The 18,065-nt window shown below is 41.0% G+C and overlaps 1 protein-coding gene across 5 annotated transcripts in view; it reads left to right on the top strand.

The window, feature by feature from the left end:
• The window catches only part of Zmynd12 (zinc finger MYND-type containing 12), a 56,552-nt gene that overhangs the window by 23,995 nt on the left and 14,492 nt on the right, over positions 1–18,065 (top strand). For 2 of the 5 annotated variants that reach the window (XM_004645943.2, XM_023706216.1), the window contains exons 2-5: positions 1,881–2,022; positions 3,223–3,394; positions 12,674–12,843; positions 15,067–15,189. In XM_004645943.2, the coding sequence (XP_004646000.1) occupies positions 1,881–2,022; positions 3,223–3,394; positions 12,674–12,843; positions 15,067–15,189 (607 nt within the window). The remainder of the gene's footprint in view (positions 1–1,880; positions 2,023–3,222; positions 3,395–12,673; positions 12,844–15,066; positions 15,190–18,065) is intronic. The other 3 variants (XM_023706214.1, XM_023706213.1, XM_023706215.1) reach the window with 3 other exon arrangements.

Raw genomic sequence — 18,065 nt, forward strand, 5'->3', positions numbered from 1 at the left:
GGTACCTCCAATCTATAAAAAACTCCTAAAAATCAACAGTAGAAAGAAAAAAAGGGGCTGGGGAGATATCTCAGTAGAATAGGCACAGCACCTGATGGCAAGCGCAAGGTCCTGAGTTCAATCCCTGATACAAAAAAAAAAAAAAAAAAAAAAAAAAAAAAATCCCCTAGTTTTTAAAGGGGGAGATCTGAATTAACATTTCTCCTAAGAAGAAACCAGATACTACAGGCTAAATATTGTCTGTTTCCATCTATGTGAAATGTCCAGAATAGGCAAATTGAGAGAGACGTAAAGTAGGTTGCTGTGCATTGATGTAGAAGAGCTGGGATAAATATTAAGAAGTACAGAGGGTTTTTGTTTTGTTTTGATTTTTAAAGATGTATTTGGTACAGGATATTGCTACCCTGGTCGGACTCATATTGATACTCCTGTTTTCAGCTTCCACAGCACTAGGATTATAGGTGTGTGCCTCCGTGCCCTGTCTCGGTGGCCTGCTCAGTGTGCCCAGAGGTGGGGCTGGCATGGTCTGTGCTGGGGATCAAACCCTGGTCCCTGTGCTTGCCAAGCAGGCACTTAATCCACTAAGCTATCTTGCCAGGCTTTGTTTTGATTTTTGAGGAGGAAGAAGTCCTCCAGTTAGATAGGGTGATGTTATGCAATCTTATGAACATATTAAAAGCAATAAATCATATACTATAAAGTTGTGAACTTTATAGTATTTGAAGTATATTGTGCATTAAGATATAAAAACCATAATTGGAGGAAGGGCCAGAATTGTGTAATAGACTAGGGTGTCATTCATGTAGGCAATTATTTAACAGATGGGGTGAGATGCTCTACAGCAGTGTTGGCGAACCTCTGACACATGTGCCATAGCAGGCTGTCTATATCACTGAAAGCTCTACAAGGTTCTCTATAGTAAGGCATATAGCTGTATAGTATTGCTGCCCAACAGATTTTTTTACAGTGATGTAAATGTTCTATTTCTATACTGTCCAACTAAAGATTTAAAAATACTATGTGTGTGTGTGTGTGTGTGTGTGTGTGTGTGTGTGTGTGTTTAAGTGTCAGAAAAGCTTGACTAAATTGTCAAGGTTCTATTTAGAGGGCTATGAAACAGTGACTGTGGTATACTGGCTCAGGATAATTCCTTCATCTTGGCACACCTATGCCTCCTTCCTTTTTAAAAGGGAATAACAGGTTTTATTTTGTTTTAAAAGATCCAAAGATCCCTGGCAAGCACAAGGTCCTGAGTTCAATCCCCGGTAAAAAAAAAAAAAAGAAAAGAAAAAGACCCAAAGAGTTGCATGCAAGACAACCAGCTGCACCTCTGGGGCTGGGGGCTCATTCCGCATGTACTTGGTGCGCCTGGAATATGTCCTTCTGAGGAGAGAAGCCATGCGGATGGTGCTCTTGGTGGCGAAGTTACAGGCATATATGTTTGCAAGGTCTTTCCTGGAGCTTCATCAAATGTTAATTATTAAAACAAGTTGATGTGTTTATGGTAATAAACTTAAATTGACTTAGGTTAAGTAAGAAAAAAAGTTAATTATTTGCTGTTCCCCAAGAAGACCCTCAAACTTACCAACTTTGATATTTAGATACTTTGAAAGTGACCTTAGAACAATGTAGAGTTAAAGTTAAAAGCAGGATAGCTACAGCATCCAGTATGACTGTGAAACATGAACATCTGGCTGTAGAAAAGCGCTCCTCCCATCACCTCTCCCCAGCCCCAACCCAGCATCAGATACCCGCGTGTAAGAGAAGGGAGATGGCTCTGAGCTCCTGCCTGCCTTATACTGGGCTTACGTTTCTGGTGTGTGGGCTAGGCCAGTGGGAGGATGAAAGATGAAGATAACGAAGCCTGTCTATCTTGTCAGTAGCGTGGTGCATCAAAAAGCTGATTGGCGCAGCATCCATGAGAAGATATGTCAGCTCCTGATCCCACTGCGCACTTCCATGCCCTTCTATAATTCAGAGGAAGAATGGCAGCATGGCTTGCAGCAGCTGCAGCAGCGGCAGGTAGGACCTACAGGGACTGGAGTGGGGTTAGCTCATGGGTGCAGTGAAACTATCCCAGATAAGGGCTGAACTGTGTTGTGGTCACTAAATTGTAACCTTAATGAGGGCAGAGGCTTTGCTTTGTGTCTTTTTGTCTTCAATCTCATTCAGTCAGTTGTTTCTACCTATACTGAATACTCATTCTTTTAGTCTGCTAGAACTCCTACGACAAGATACCATAGACTGGGTGGCTCAAGCCATAGAAATTTATTTTCTAATGGTTCTGGAGGATAGAAGTCTATGATCAAGGTGTTGCCTGGTGTGGTTCCTTCTGAGGCCTCTCCTCCTGACGTGTAGCTGGCTTCTCCTTGCTGTGTCCTTCTGTGGTTTTCTGTGAGCATGTATCCCTTAGTGTCTCTGTGTGTGTCCATCTTCCTCTTATAAAGACGATGGCCAGCTTAGGTTAGGGCCCACCTTGTGGATTCATTGTGACTGTATCACCTCTTTAAAGGCACTGTCTCCAAATACAGCCAGTCCTGAAGGACTGAGAGTTAGAGCTTCAGCTCATCAGTATGAGGGAGAGCACAGTTTAGCCTGTAGTGTCTACTTGTGTCAAGTGTGCTAAGAGCTGGGTCACATCCTAGGAAGATACAATTAGTACATAAGTAGAGGAGATTTCACAAAAGTAATTCCCATTATTCTGCTATAGATAGCATCTTATTTAACATAAAATCAGCGTTTTATGAGCCCTAAAGTCTAAACACTGGGTTTAATCAGTTTTGGTTTTATGATACTTTGATAGCAGCCTTAGAACAATATAAAGTTAGTTCTGATATTAGCTAAGGAGGATAATTCCAGAAGGAAAAATGAAATGTTTCTCTCAAAATCAGCTCAAACAGAAAATTTTAGAACATTCTGAGATATCTATAACTTTGCTAAACATTAATTTTATTAGAACTATAATTAAAATATATTTGTTCATCTAACAGATTTGTATCATGCTTTTATATAGTTTGAGGACTTAGTTCAAGAACTAAGTTCATGCCAAGGACCAAACTAAGATGGAAAGACGCATGTTCCTGGATATTGAAGAACTCAGCCTCCAGAGCTACCCTTTTTATGTCATCTTTTTTTGCAAACTCACTGTGAGCCCTCAAATAGTTAGATTGGCTTATCTCTGGATAAGGATGTTGGCCTTAACTCTATTTCTCTCTATTCCAGAAGCACTTGATTGAATTCTGCTACACAGTTGCCCAGAAATATCTTTTTGAAGGAAAACATGAAGATGCGGTGCCAGCAGCTTTGCATTCCCTTCGCTTCCGCATGGCCATGCACGGGCTGAGCTCAGTAGAGCTTGTTCCCGCTTACCTGCTGTTGGCTGAGGCCAGCCTTGGTGAGTAGAACTGACTTTAGATACCCCAGAGCTCTTAAGAGTGCTGTCTTGAGCCTTACCAACAACCAAAGTACCTGCTCTTTGGGGCACAAAGGTACCTTTTATGTAAGAGCAGAGTTGTTGTGAAGTTTGGCACAAGGTGGCAAAGGAGATGTAACATTTCTGATTATGACTGACAGAAATATACTCAAGCTGATCTGTGTAAAAGAAGGAAATTTATTAGGTTGCTGGAATATAGTAAGGGAGCTGAAGCTTCATAAGGCAGTAGGGTTGGAATACTGTAAGAAGTCAAGGCGGGTGCTCTGGGTATCTCTCTTGGGCCTTATTTCGTATCTCTGATTCTGAGTATCTGATTTGTTTCTTCTCTCTGTAGGACAGATGGGGTCAGGGTGACGTGGCTTGGAGATAAATTAACCCACCAAGATAGATGGGAGGGGCAATATTGGCAGTGGGGAGCACAGGCTTAGTAGATGCTCATGTTGTGGCTACTACAAGAGAAGTGGAATTTTGATAGAATTTAGTATTCTTGAACATCAACAGTGTTTTAGGCACTGAAATACTAATTTGTGCATCTTAATAACCATCATTTAATTTTTTTAAAGTGCGAGGGATATAATTCAGTGATAGAGCCTTTGCCTAGCACATATAAGGTCCTAGATTCAATTCCAAGCACTGCAAAAAGAAGTTTTTAAGTAAGACTATTGGAAATACAGTATACACCCCTCCCCCACCCCAAGTCATCTCGGGGTAAGTTGGTTATGTGATGTCATCTTTAGAATTCTTCAGGGTTCCGTCTCTGGTGTGCGGTGCCCGCCCCGCTCCCAGGCCGCGCTAAGAAGGTGATTGAGACTGGGCATGGTGGTGCGCTCCTGTAATCCTAGTGCTCAGGAAACTGAGTCTGATCTACGTAGTGACACCCTTTAGACCCTTACTAAAATACAAGAAAAAAATGAAAAGAAAAGAAAAGAAAAGAAAAGAAAAGAAAAGAGAGAAAAAAAAGAATTCTGCAGTGTATAGAAGTTGTTTTCTCATAGCCATAATATAACTTCATCTACTGCTTTCTGAAAAGATCCCACTCAGATTTCTCCAGTTTTCCCAGTTAACATCTTTTTTTTTTTTTTTTTTTCGTTTTTCAGTAGGGGTCTACAAGGTCTCACTAATTAGAGCAGACTCACGGTGCTCCACCTGTGTTCACCTCCCAAAGAGCTGGGATTACAGGACCACGCACCAACACGCCCAGTCTCAGTTGCCACGGGGCAGGCACAACCCCCAGCCGCTGCTCTGCCTAAGCAAACAATTAACATCTTTATAGCACAAAAATTTACAGAATCAGAAAATGTTCAGAATGTTCAGGTTCAGAATTAGTTTTAATTGTGTTGTTGTATATCTTTAGCTTCATTCTGGAATAATTGACCAGTCATTTCTTGTCTTTTATGACCTTGTCACTTTTAAAGATCACTGCCGATTATTTTAGAAGGCATGTCTCAGTTTGGGTTTGTCCACTATTTCCTCATCCCTGGACTTAGGGTAGGAAATTTTGGCAGAAGATCACAGAGGCAGGACTCTTTTCTTCTCATCCTAGCCTCTCAGTTGGCAAGTGTTTTCAATTTTTCCATTACAGATGATGTTGATTTTATTTTATTTCTACTGCCAGTGAACAGAGCCTGGAAAACATTAGATGAAAAATTCTACAAATAAAACTTTATAAGTTTTACATAATTTTCATTATAGTATATAGTTATAATTGTTCTATTTTACTATTTATTATTGTTAATTTCTTACTGCACTTATTTTATAAATTGAACTTTATTATAAGTATGTATATATAATGAAATATAGTACAGATAAAATTTGCTACTGTCAGAGGTTTCAGAGATTCACTGGAGGTCTGGAATATATCCTACACAGATAAAGGGAACTGCTACAATAAAAAAAAAAATTTTAATGGTTGTTTTAAAGTATTTAATTTTGAATAGAAATAGATAACCAGAACACTAAGCTGCAAAGTTTTAGGCTAATTTATATCAAATTGTTCTGTGATCATTCCACTCTTCATAAACATTTCTAATCACACGACTGAGGACAAATTCCAATAATTTCATTTTGAGATCTCAGCAAGCTTCCTTTGCAATTCTAGGATCAGATAACACTTCATTCCATAAAGTAGAACAAGTATTCCCAATATTCATTTTAATTACTTTATTAAGATGATGTTTGCCAGGCTTTTTCTCTATTGTATTGCTCTCTCCCCTTTGCAATTAGTAATTTAAATTTCAGTGTTTTTTTTTTTTTTTTTTGGCGGAACTGGGGCTTGAACTCAGGCCCTCGTGCTTGCCAGGGAAATGCTTATTCTACTGAGCCATCTCCCCGGCCCCCAGTGTTTGTACTTTGAACAGTAGAAATAGCCCTTTCCTTATCAAGCTTCCAATGTCACTGATTTATTTATATAGACTTGGGTTCCTATTTTGTTCAGTGAATTATAATCTTTTACTATTGATATTCACACTGTCCCTGAATGGCCAGTAGTAGCTCGTACTCAGGCTGCCTTCTGCTTTTCCTTGACATATCCCTGTTGTTCTTTGATCACTTTCCTGTTTTCTGGAACATATCTCCACAGAATCCTGGTTTCTTTATGTGGAAAATGAAATTTGGAAGCCAAGCACTGTACACTAGGCTTCATTCACTGTTACTGTATATGGTTTGTGTCTAGATGTCCTCCCTCTCCTTTCACCATTGTAAATGGTAAGCTGACTCCCCCCTCTATGCTGCCTCTTCTGTGCGTACCTATGCCTCATGATTGGGCTCTGACTCTCCACACTAGGCTGATTGCTATAGAAATGCTCTCTCACCTCACTGAGGTCTGACAATCCATTCTGGGTAGTCTTTCCTTCAGACTTGTGGGGAAAGCACTACACAAGGAAATATAGCCAGGTTCTTTATGCCTCTGACACTGACTGATTATGGGATTTTGGAAAGTCAACTTGGCCTAAGTCCTACCACCTCCCATCTAGACTACTGCTCACTCACTGTCTTCCATGTCTTCTCTGGCCTTTCTCCGACCTGGCTTCTACACAAAAATGGGGTCAGATCACCCCCCACCCCACCTCTATTCCCAAGTAGCAACCAAATTTCTAAACCAGCCTATCAGGTCCTGCTTGTTCTAGCCTCAAGCAAATCCTCTTACTTTTTACCTAAATTCTATCATTTTATGTCTCTCATGTTCTCTCTCTCTCTCTCTCTCTCTCTCTCTCTCTCTCTGTCTCTCTCTCTCTGTCTCTTTCTCCCTTCCCCCCTCACCTTTTCTCAGAGGCATGGTGATGTTCTTTGTTCTGGAAGGCTCTTCTCCAACTAGCCCCTCCACTTCTTCCCACTTAATGAACTCTTAGTGGTCCTGAGCTCAGGTCTTACAAGGTTATTATCCTCTTGTCCAAAAGCCTTCCCTGACCCCACAGATCAGGCCAGATGTCTTTTTAAATACTTTCATTCCTAGACTTGCTTCCTGTTTTCTGAGCACTCACCCCATTAATAGTTACATATTCATTGAGGAGATTGTGTAAGTAATGACTCTGTCCTCCACCATCCTGTAGCTCAGGGAGGCCTGGCTCTGTGCCTGAGCTTCTCATCACAGTGTCTTCATACCCAGCAGAGAAGTTACTCAAAAAATACTCTCAGTACCTGATCCCCCCAGGTAGCATTATATAAACATTTGTTGAATCGGAATCCTATTCATAGGATTGCTTTGAGGGTTAAATAACTTCATACATAATAACATAAAAGTGCTTTGAAAGTGGGAGTTACATTGAAATGAAAAGTTTTACTACAAGACCAAGTCATTGATTTAAAACTTTGCCAATGTGTTTCAGAGCCTAAATAAAACACATTCCTGTGCAAATACTTTTTTCCTATCTTAGAGATTCCTCCAGACTGGAGAGGAAAACTAACAGATAGGTAGTCTTTCCTCCTTCTCCTTCTCCTCTTGTAAATCTTTGGAATTTTAATCAAATAGAAATGGCATTTTCAGTAGTACCTCAAGGAGAAGCCAGGCTGTTCATCATCCACTGCTATCTCCATTCTTCCTGTGCTAGTTGTGTGAGCCCAGTCACAAGCTATTTTTGACCTCAAAGCTGGAAGTCTTTCTGCAGCACACAGGGCCAGCTTTGAATCAAATCTGGGGCATGTGCTTGAATATCACCTTTTCAGAAGTTGGTTCCTTGATGTCCAGAACAGGTCTCTCCCTGCTACTTCTTTTGGCACTATTCTGTTCACTTCCTCCATAGCACTTCGTGTTTACTTGTTGATTGTGAATCTACCACTCTGTTTGTGATCAGAGATTGTGTGTCAGTGTGCACCAAGCATCCGCTGCAGGGACGGACACTCAATAACTTATACGGTTGAGTGAGTGAAATGTCTGTGAATTATCCTTCTGATAATTATTTATAGGGATATTGGCTCACTTGAATCACAAGCATGGATGAATTTGCAGAGTGGGGCAAATAGCAGGCTCCCAGTAAATGCTGTTTTTTTCCTTCCCCTGATCATCTTACAGCAGGTTTCAGTTCATTTGTTTCTACTGCATTTGATGTTCCTTGGCTTTCAGCACTAAGTCCTGAAAAGTCTTGCCCTATGTTGTCTCTCAGACCTGCCACTAACCTACTATAAATCTGTTGTCTCATCTTCCAAACCACTGCCATTGGCCTTAAGTGGCTTTTAGTCTCTCTCTCTCTCTCTCTCTCTCTCTCTCTCTCTCTCTCTCTCTCAATATATATATATATATATATATATATATATTTGCCCTTCAGGAGAGCATCACTTCCTTCAGCAACTCAGTCTCCACTACATCCACTTATTCTCTCTGCCCTCCAGGCCGGCACTCTATGGAAGAGGGATGCTTGAACTACCCACTCCATGGGCACAATCTTATTTCTGACTAGCACTAGTGAGCTCTCCTCAGCCTATTCTCTTACCTTGCTCTGCCCTATTCCCTATATGCCAATTTAGATGTTGATGCAGCCTGGCTTTAAGGCTTTTTTTTTGTTGTTGTTGTTGCCAAACCCTTGATGGTTCTTTTGCTCCATTCAGATAGAAATCATGACGCAGCAAAGTGAAACTCTGCTAGTGGCTCTGGGCTTTGGGTTCCAGCAGCATGCCACCCTTCTCATTTCAGCTCTGGGCCCTGATGCCACTGGCTCAGGTACATTGTTGGTCCGCACTGCCAGTTGCTGATCTCTGCACTGCTGGCTGCTACCCACTGATGCCAGTTTGTGTCAGACACTCAATTGACTCTGCAAATTGGTTTTTCTGTTCTGTTATTGATCTTCATTTGATGCCAGTACCTGCAGCTCTGCAAGCTCCAGGATTTACAGTGTTTTATTTTAAAGTGGCCGCTTTGTCCACATGGACAAGAATTCCATGCCTTGGTCAAAAATGGTAGATTTGTAGGAGCTCCCAAGGCCACGCTAAGCAGTAAATTATAGGGCTGGGGATGTAGCTCAGTGGCATAAGTCCTGCCTGGCAAGTGCAAGGTCCTGAGTTTGATCCCTGGTGAGAGAGAGAGAGAGAGAGAGAGAGAGAGAGAGAGAGAGAGAGAGAGAGGAATCTTGAGTAGATTTACAGGACCACTTGCATGAGGCTCTATTTGAACAAGACCTATGTGGCAGCACAGGGGTTCAGCATACCAGAGACAGCACTCCTAAACCAAGCCCAGAAGTGTGAGGGAATACTTCAAGCTTCTGATTGGTCCAAACTTGAGCCTGCTGATAGGTCCAAACTGGTCTAAACTTAAGGCTTCTCATCTAAGCCTACTGATAGGTCCAAACTCAATTTTGCTTAGTTTAAATTTGAGCCTGTTGCAGACAAAGAAGACATCCTTCAAAGCAGTAGGAGGTACCCAGGACAGCCACAGACATCATAGTGATGTTTAGGGGGGAATAGGAAGATGTCTACTGTTTGACAGTGGCTATGCCTTGGTCAAAAATGGTGGGGCTCAAACTGAGGAATCTTCTGGAGGGCTGGTTGTGCTAATCATAGCTTTGGGTCTATTAGGGGAAGTCAGGGATGTTAATAATAAGCTCAGATACTTCCCTGATCACTGTCATGTTAAGGGTGGTTTACCCACCACTTCTTCAAAGACCCAACAGCATCTTGAATGGCAAGAGGGAGGGAGGCACACCACAGCTGACACCTTCCTACACCTCCTGTCTGGTAGCCAGAGAACAGCAGGAAGTAACCTGAGAAGTGAAGAGAGGACAGAGGTAAGTTGTCTCAGTCCTTCTTCAATGAGAAAGTGAAATGAAGGGGAGGGACATGATAGCTTTTGACCAAACCACACCCCTACCTGGTCATCACAGAAAAAGAAAAAAGGGAGAGTCAGGGTAGTGAATAGCTAGGTTATAGTCAACTTGTTACACCCAGCTGAATTGAGCTAGCACAGTGCTGAGCATGGAAGGCCCACCTGAGGATTATTGCAAGCAGCATGAGAGGCAGAACTGGAGAAGCTGTGGAGAGGCTATTAGGGGTACTGTTTGGAGAAGCTGTTGGAGCTGTTGGAAGCTGCTGGCTCTCTTGGGCTGTTTTGCTGAGGGACTGACCTTATCATGCTGGCCTTCCTGATGAACTTGGAGGAGGAGGAGCTCAGGACCTTGTTGTCACTAAGAATGGCTATAGTTCACTTTGGGGGAGCTCTGGTCCTCCTTTTGAGCATCGTTTCCTAGTTCAAGAAGGGAAGATGGTGCACTGCTCAGCCTCATGGAGAGGCTCGTCACATTGGCTTTCCTGATGGAACTCAGCTTTCCTCATCACTGGAGGAGCTCAGGAACTCACTGTTGCTGCAGGTGGCTGTGGTACTTCTTGCAGGGAGCTCTGGTGCTTACCTTGCATGTTGTTTCCTGGCTCCAGTTCAGCCTGCTAGCACAGATCCTTCATCCTGCTGGCATGGGCTTTCTAGCATCCACCACTGACCTTCGCGCCTTTCCATTGCAGATCTGTGAAGCAGGTCAGCATGAGACATTGTCATGGGCTGTAGGCCTCCATTTGGACTTGTGAGAGTCATTGGTATGGGCTCTAGATTTTCTGCTGAACTCACTGTGGGATCCAGACCCTTAGTTGGACTCTTTGGTCTTTAGATTGTGGACAGACGGGGGGCTGGGGAAATAGCTCAGTTGAATAAGTGCTTGCCTGGCAAGCACAAGGGCCTGAGTTCAATCCTCAGCTCTAAGAAAACAAAACAAAACAAAAAAAATAGTGAATAGAGTGTGGACAGACTTTCTGCACTCTTGTATATGATTCTTTGGGTGACTCATTATAAAATAATCTTATAAAATGTGTCCTGTATTGTATTGTTCCCCTTGCAAAAATCCCAAACCATGACAGCCAGGTACTTCTCATCTCCCTTGGCACTTACTCCTAGAATGAGAACTTGATAGTGAAAATGAAATCTGCAGTATTTCTTAATGTCTTCTACCATTTTTCCCATTTAATCTTAGCTAAGAATCATTTCCTTCTTCAACTTTTGGAGGACCTTAAGTTTCTTGTTTTATAGACAAAGCCTGTAGGGAAGGTGTAACTTTCTGGGTTCATATGAGGCGAGCTCACAGACTAAGGCTTCTTGCTCTGGCCTAGCACTGTCCCAATTTCATTTGCATTTTGACCTTTAGTTGAGCAAGTTTACTTGCTTGTCCTCCTCTTTATCTCTCCTCCTCTAATTCAGTGATATAAAATTATAAGTAGACAAAAACAGTGGTTCCATAGTATGATAGCCCACCTTCCATCACAATAACAGATGCCTGTGACACTTGACTGATGAGGTTCTTTTGGCTTACTGTTGTGGTAGTCTGTGATCAAGTCTACCCGTCACTTGTAGGCCTCTGGTGGTGGTGGAAGGGGGTGACAATGTAGAAGAAGGTAGTGCAGAAAAACCTTTTATTTCATGGCCAGGGCATGAAAGAGCAAGAGGAAGCTGCTGGGGTCCTGTTATCTTTTCTGAGCAGACAACTCTGATCACTGAATGCCTCCCATAAGCCCCCACCTCTTTAAATTCTCACCACTTCCCAATAGCACCAAGTTGGGGACTGAGCATTTGGCGGGGGGTCATCCCAGATCCAAACTACAGTGCACAAGAACTAGGTCTATGAAAAAAGACAAAGGAGCAGAAGGCAGATGGATGGAGGTCTGACCCATGATTGATGCCATCTTTGCTGCACCTTTTCTTCACACAAAATGCTTGACAGGTGGAGCACGCCTCCTGCTCTGCAGATTATTTTTTATTCTGTTCTGATAGCTTCCCTGGGAGGCAAATAGATAAACAGGCAGCTATTACATATTTTTACAGCTAAACAGAAAGTTGCAAGTGTCAAATTTGTATTAATATTAGAAATAAAAGTAGCCTTCTTTCCTCTTGCCTTCTATCTCTTAGTGCCCGTGTGCTGCCCATTCTAGCCCCTCAAAGTCTCGAATCCACACAGTGTCCATTCACTGCCTTGGTGCAGGTTTTCTTCAGTGTGTGGCTGAATTATTTCAAGTCTTCTAGCAACTCTTCTACCCTTCTTTCTTCTGGTCTGTCCTCCACATTTGTTCCAGATGATCTCTAAATCTGAATCCACTTTGCTTCCCCCTTCTGAAAGTCCACTCATTATGTCTACATGCCCCGAGTTCTCTGGCATGATCTCCCCATCTCTCTCTTTAGTCTTGTTTGCTGCCATTCTGTCCTTCATGCTCTCTCCATCCTCACAGACCTGTCGTCTTCCACCACAGCTCACTGCTTTGTATCTCTGTGATATCGCATGACCAGTTACCTCTGCTAGGGATCTCACTCTCCTATTATCTAACTGAAAAGCTAGGTTCTTCTTCACAACCAAGTGAAGATTCAGCTGCCCATGCCTCTTCCCACTCCATTGTCTCTATACCCCTTTCATAGAATTGAACATTTCCTATGTACTGCCACTTTCAAACCTCACGTTGCTATCCTCTTTATACTCCATAACAAATATATACATTTTCATATTTCACATGCGTACCCCAACCCATCTGTGAGTTTTTCTAGGGTAATGGCTTTGATTCATCTTTGACTCCTTATCACTCTATGCCAGGCCTGCTACATAAAAGATGTTAAAAAAAAAATATATATATATATATATTATGAATAGGCTCCTATGAACAGTCATGTACAAGTTTTTGTGTGTTAATATTTTATTCAATGAATAAATAATTGAATGATGACTCCTATTTCATCATGAGATCATTGCAAACTTATGAATTATAACTTTCTTTATTGATTTTGGGCAGGTCTAGGCCGGATTGTCCAAGCTGAGGAGTATCTTTCCCAAGCCCAGTGGACGGTCCTCAAGTCAACTGACTGTAGCAACGCCACCTACTCCTTACTGCACCGGAATCTTGGGCTTCTTTACATAGCTAAGGAAAACTATGAGGAAGCCCGTTATCATCTGGCCAATGATGTAAGCAGGCCAAGCTGTAAAACACCCACAAGCTTAGTTGTTTTGTTTTTTAAATGAACATTTCCCTGAAATTTCCTGTTTGCAACTGACCGTTTCATTGAGGAACACAAGTCTTATGTCCTGGCTCAGACCTTTCCATTGCCTGTCTGTGCGACCTTGGCCAGGCCTCATTGGCTCTGAGAATAATGAGGAGAGACAATTTCATACTGGTTAGAGGAAGGGCTTTGGTTTTAGCTTCATCTTTGTTTTCTTACCATCTACATAGTTTGGAGCAAATTATTTAACCTCTTTTTTCTTTTCTTTTTTGGTGGAACCAAGGATTGAACTCAGGCCTTTACACTTGCCAGGCAAGTGCTTATTCTACTGAGCCATCTCCCTGGTCCCTTAACCTCTTTCAGAGATGGAAATTATGAAACAAACAAACAAACAACAACAACAACAACAACAAAACCCCCCAAAAATCACCTCTCAGACACACTGAGTCATTGCAGAGATTAATGATAGAACAGTATATGTACACTACTTTGGGTACTTTTAAAAGTAACATTAAATACCTACTGCAGAGTGTGTTTATTAAATTTAAATGACCTAGATCTTTAAGAAAGCACTTACAAACTCTAAAACTCTATACAAATGTTAGACAATATGATGGGAATAATAACTGAGTTGTTCTTTCAAAATTATGAGTTTGTCTTTAGGTTTTCAGTATTGAAAAATATTTCCAGAGAGAAATCTGGTTAGGCTGGGTCGGATTGCAATCTCCACAGATGTTATCTGTCTCTGTTGCCTCTCCACCGGCCTCTCCATGGACAGCACTCCCCCTGCTTGGCTGCCACTGGATTGAGAGTTGCCCATAAAGTCATTCTCAAGATAATTACTCCCCTTCCCCAAAACCCCAAATCCCTTCTCTTTCTTACCCTCTCACCTGGGAGGCTGAACTTCATGACCTCCTTTGCTGACTGGCTTTGGTTAGAGTTTGGAGAGAGAAAGGTGGAGGAAGGAAGTTGAAGGATGGGGAGAGAGAGGTTGGCCATGGCTCCTGGAAAGGGGCATTGTTAGCGCTGGCTAGTACCAGTCAACCCTGCTCTCTCACCTTGTCTTCTGATGCTACGGGTAGTAATAGTTTCTTGACCCTAGTGTTTTACTAGCCCTTGCTGGTTCTTTAACCAGTAATACTTTTGAGGATACCATCTGCTTCTTCCTGGTCCCAGAGCACCACCCCTCACTGGTGTTTCTTCTTTATTTTCCAAACCATATCCTCCAACAAGTTAAGCAGAGGTACATGTTGTCTTGACCTGGACCACACAGTTAAGAATTAGACCAAGGCAGATTCCTCAGTCTAGCTTATTTTTCTTTTCTCACAAAACTTTATTGATATAGCCTATAAAATTCATTTTAAATGTATAATTAATTTTAGCACATGTCCAGAGCTGTGCAGTCATGGGACAATCAAGTTTTGGGACATTTCTATCACCCCAGAGAGAGCCCTCATGGCCATTTGCAGTCATTTCATATTCCACCCTAGTCCCAGCTAATCATTTTTGTCTCTATAGATTTATCTTTTTAGACACTGTATATGAGTGGAATCATATATAGAATTGACAGCTGATTCCTTTCACCTTGGACCACCAGTGGCATGTATCAATAATTCATTCCTTTTATTGCTAAATAATACTCTATATTCTGGATAGACACTTATTGGTTATCCATTTATCAGGTGATAGGCGTTTTAGTTGTTTCTGCTTTTTGGCCCTTATGAATAATACTGCAAGAAATGTGTGTACATGCCTTAGTGTGGACGCACAGTCTTATTTCTTCTTCAGTAGGTACCAGAAGAGGAATTGCTGGGTCACATAGGAACCCTGTGTGGAATATTTTGAAGAGCTGCCAAACTGTCTCCATAGAGGAGGAGAGGAATTTTACATTCTTCATCCTCACCAGTACTTCTTATTTTCTGTCTTTTGTTCTATGCTATAACTATTCTTTTGGGTATGAAGTGGTATCTCATTATGACTTTATTTTACATTTCTTTAATAACATTTCTCTATTAATGTTAAGTAATTTTTCATGTTTATTACTCATGTACTGTTTTTTGAAAAGTGTCTGTTTGGATCTTAGCCCATTTTTACATTGGGCTGTTGTAAAATTTTCTTTCTATGTATGTATTTTGGGTATGCATGATTTTCAAAGGGAACTCAAGCACTCTCCTTTCTCTTGCAATAGATTTATTTTGCCAGTTGTGCATTTGGGACAGAGGACATCAGGACCTCTGGGGGCTACTTCCACCTGGCTAATATCTTCTATAACCTTAAAAAACTGGACTTGGCAGATACATTGTACACTAAGGTGAGCTGGGGAATATGGGATCTGAGCCTTAACATTGAGGTCTGGCGTCTTATAACTAGTCTCAGACCATTTTCAAGAAGCATATCCGCCAGGCATGGTGCTGCGTGCCTATACCCCAGTACTGTGTCAGGCCAAGGCAAGAACAGTGCAAGTCTGACCCCATCCTGGGAGACTTAGCAACTTAACGAGACAATCTCAAAAAATAAAAAAAGAACTGGGTTCAACTTTCAGTACTGAACAAAAGAAAAGCAGAAGAAGCAAGCAAGCAAGCAAGCAAGCAAGCAAGCAAGCAAGAAATTAGGCTTAGGGAGAAAAAGTGCCTTGCCCAAGGTTCCATAGCCTGAGGCATACCCTACTTTTCTTCCTATTTTTCTCCTACCAAAATAACTTAATCTTTAGCATCTGTAGAGTGCTTCTTTGGCTCTGTCACACCATCGTAGTGTCAGGCTAATGGGGCCTATTGAAGTGTGCGACAGAAGAGAACAGCTTTTCAAGAGAAAGTTATTGGTGCAAGGTGCTGTCAAGGGATCAAAGAATGTGGAGAATGATAATTATAAGATTCTATCTTTATATGTAAAAAGTTAAAGCTGTTTCCGTATACTAAATATACTGTCTTCATTCAGCACCACCTCATTTAGTCAGCAGCCTGTTCTATGTGTGAGGCACTCATGCATGTGTTATTGTTAATTCATATTTTAGGCCCATTTCTTAGAAAGATGCTGAAAGAAATGAGCTTTGGAGTCAGTCAGATCTAGGCTTATTTAAAAACCACCATATTTCAAAACAAGATAATAGGAGGGCAACAATGGTTAATACATTGAATATTATCTTTAAATTAATTACCCAGGGGATGGAGTGATAGCTCAGTAGGCTAAGCACTGGCCTGGCAAGCACAAGGACCTGGGTTCAATCCCCACTGCTACATGCCATGCCAGGCCCAGAACCCCTGGCACACTGAGCTGACCACCGAAACCAGGCATGGTGGCACACACCTGTAATCCCAGTTCTGGGGAGGCTAAGACAGGGGATCACTACAAATCCAAGCTACGTAGTGAGACCCTGTACCAAATAAATACATTAAAAAATTAAATTACAGATTAAGGTGCCTGCTCAGGCAGATGCAGTGGTCAAGGTTCAATCCCAGGCATGCCATGCCAGGCCTGCCCCTGGGGCACTCTAAGACGGAGATTGTGACTGGGCATGGTGATGTGTGCCTGTAATCCCAGCTCTTGGGAGGCTGAACACAGGCGGATCACTACTAGTTCAATCTACCTACTGAGACCCTGTAGACCCTGTACTAAATACAAAAAAAAGAAAGAAAAATTAAATTAGTTACTCAGAATTCAGGATATCAGCATTTAATTCTCTAAGCAATATTTGCACTAACACTTCTTTTCAATGAACTAAGAGAAATTAGTAGTATAACTATTGTAAGAATATATATATATATATATATATATAACATATATATATATTCTTTTCTCTATTCTTCCATCCTTTTGAAGTTTCTTTCCATTTTACAATATCTATTGTACATTTTTAATCTTATTTACTCTTTCAGCTCCTCACAGTAGGACGACAGTACAACATTTACACGTGTGTCTGGTTTATTTTATTTATGAGTATGGTCTTGAGTTGCATCCATTTATCTATAAAAGTCTCAAGTTTATCATTCTTTATAGTTGAGTAGTACTCCATGGTATTAAAAGACCACATCTTTTTTTATCCATTCCTCAGTTGGTGAGTATTTGGGTTGTTTCCAATATCTAGCTATTGCAAACTGCTGCTATAAACATGGGTGCCCATATATTGCTGTGGTACAATGTTTTGAATTCTTCTGGGAAGATACCCAGAGGGGAATATCTGGGTCAAATGGGACCAGCATTCCAAGTTCTTTGAGGAATCTCCACAGTGATGTCCACAGTGGCTGTACCACAGTCTACACTTCCACCAGCAGTGGAGAAGGGTTTCTTTTTCCTTGCAGATTTGTTAGTGGTTGATTTCTTGATAGTAGCCACTCTTTCTGGAGTGAAAGAATTTTAGTATTGTTTTAATTAGCATATCTTGAATGATCAGTGATGTTGAAAATTTTCTCATATATTTGTTTTTTGTTGTATTTCTTCATCTGAGAAGTATGTATTCATCTCAGATGCCCATTTTTGGATCGGATCTTTAAATTTATGAGGTCTGATTTATTTTGAGTTCTTTATATGTTCTAAATAGTAACCTTTTGTTTGAGGAACAGCTGTCAAGCATTTTTTCCACATTGTGGGTTTTCTCTTTACTCTGTTGATGTTTTCTTTTGCTGTGCAAAATCTTTTTCATAAGATGAAACTCAAATTGTTGATTCTTTGTGATAGTGCCTGTGCAATTTGGGTTTTGTTCATAAAATCTTTGCCTACATCAATGATTTCAAGAGTTTTACCTTCTAGCAGATTTAATGTTTCTGTTTTAATATTTAGTTCAAGATGTGGGTCCAATTTTAATCTTCATCAGGTTCAGATCCAGTTTTACCAGCACCATTTTTATATTAATATTATTGAGAAAGAAGTAGCAATGAGACAGTTTCAAAACAGGTTGGTTGGACAGTTACAATAATTAATATATTGCATATTGTTGTCTTCATAGTAGTTATTCATAGTACAAGATGCAGACATGATATCTTGTCTAAACACTATTAGTACAAATCTTTCTTCTCATTGAATTAAGAGAAAGTAGATGTATATCATCAGCACCATTTATGAAAGAGGCTATCTTTCTCCAGTGGATGTGTTTGATAACTTTGTCAAAGATAAAGTGGCTGAATATGTCTGGAGTTGTTTCTGAATCTTCTAATCTGTTCCATCAAACTTCAAGTTCTTTTTTTTTTTTTTTTT

This window comes from Octodon degus, unplaced genomic scaffold, assembly GCF_000260255.1.
Source record: "Octodon degus isolate 3935 unplaced genomic scaffold, OctDeg1.0 scaffold00245, whole genome shotgun sequence".
NCBI classification, from domain to species: domain Eukaryota; kingdom Metazoa; phylum Chordata; class Mammalia; order Rodentia; family Octodontidae; genus Octodon; species Octodon degus.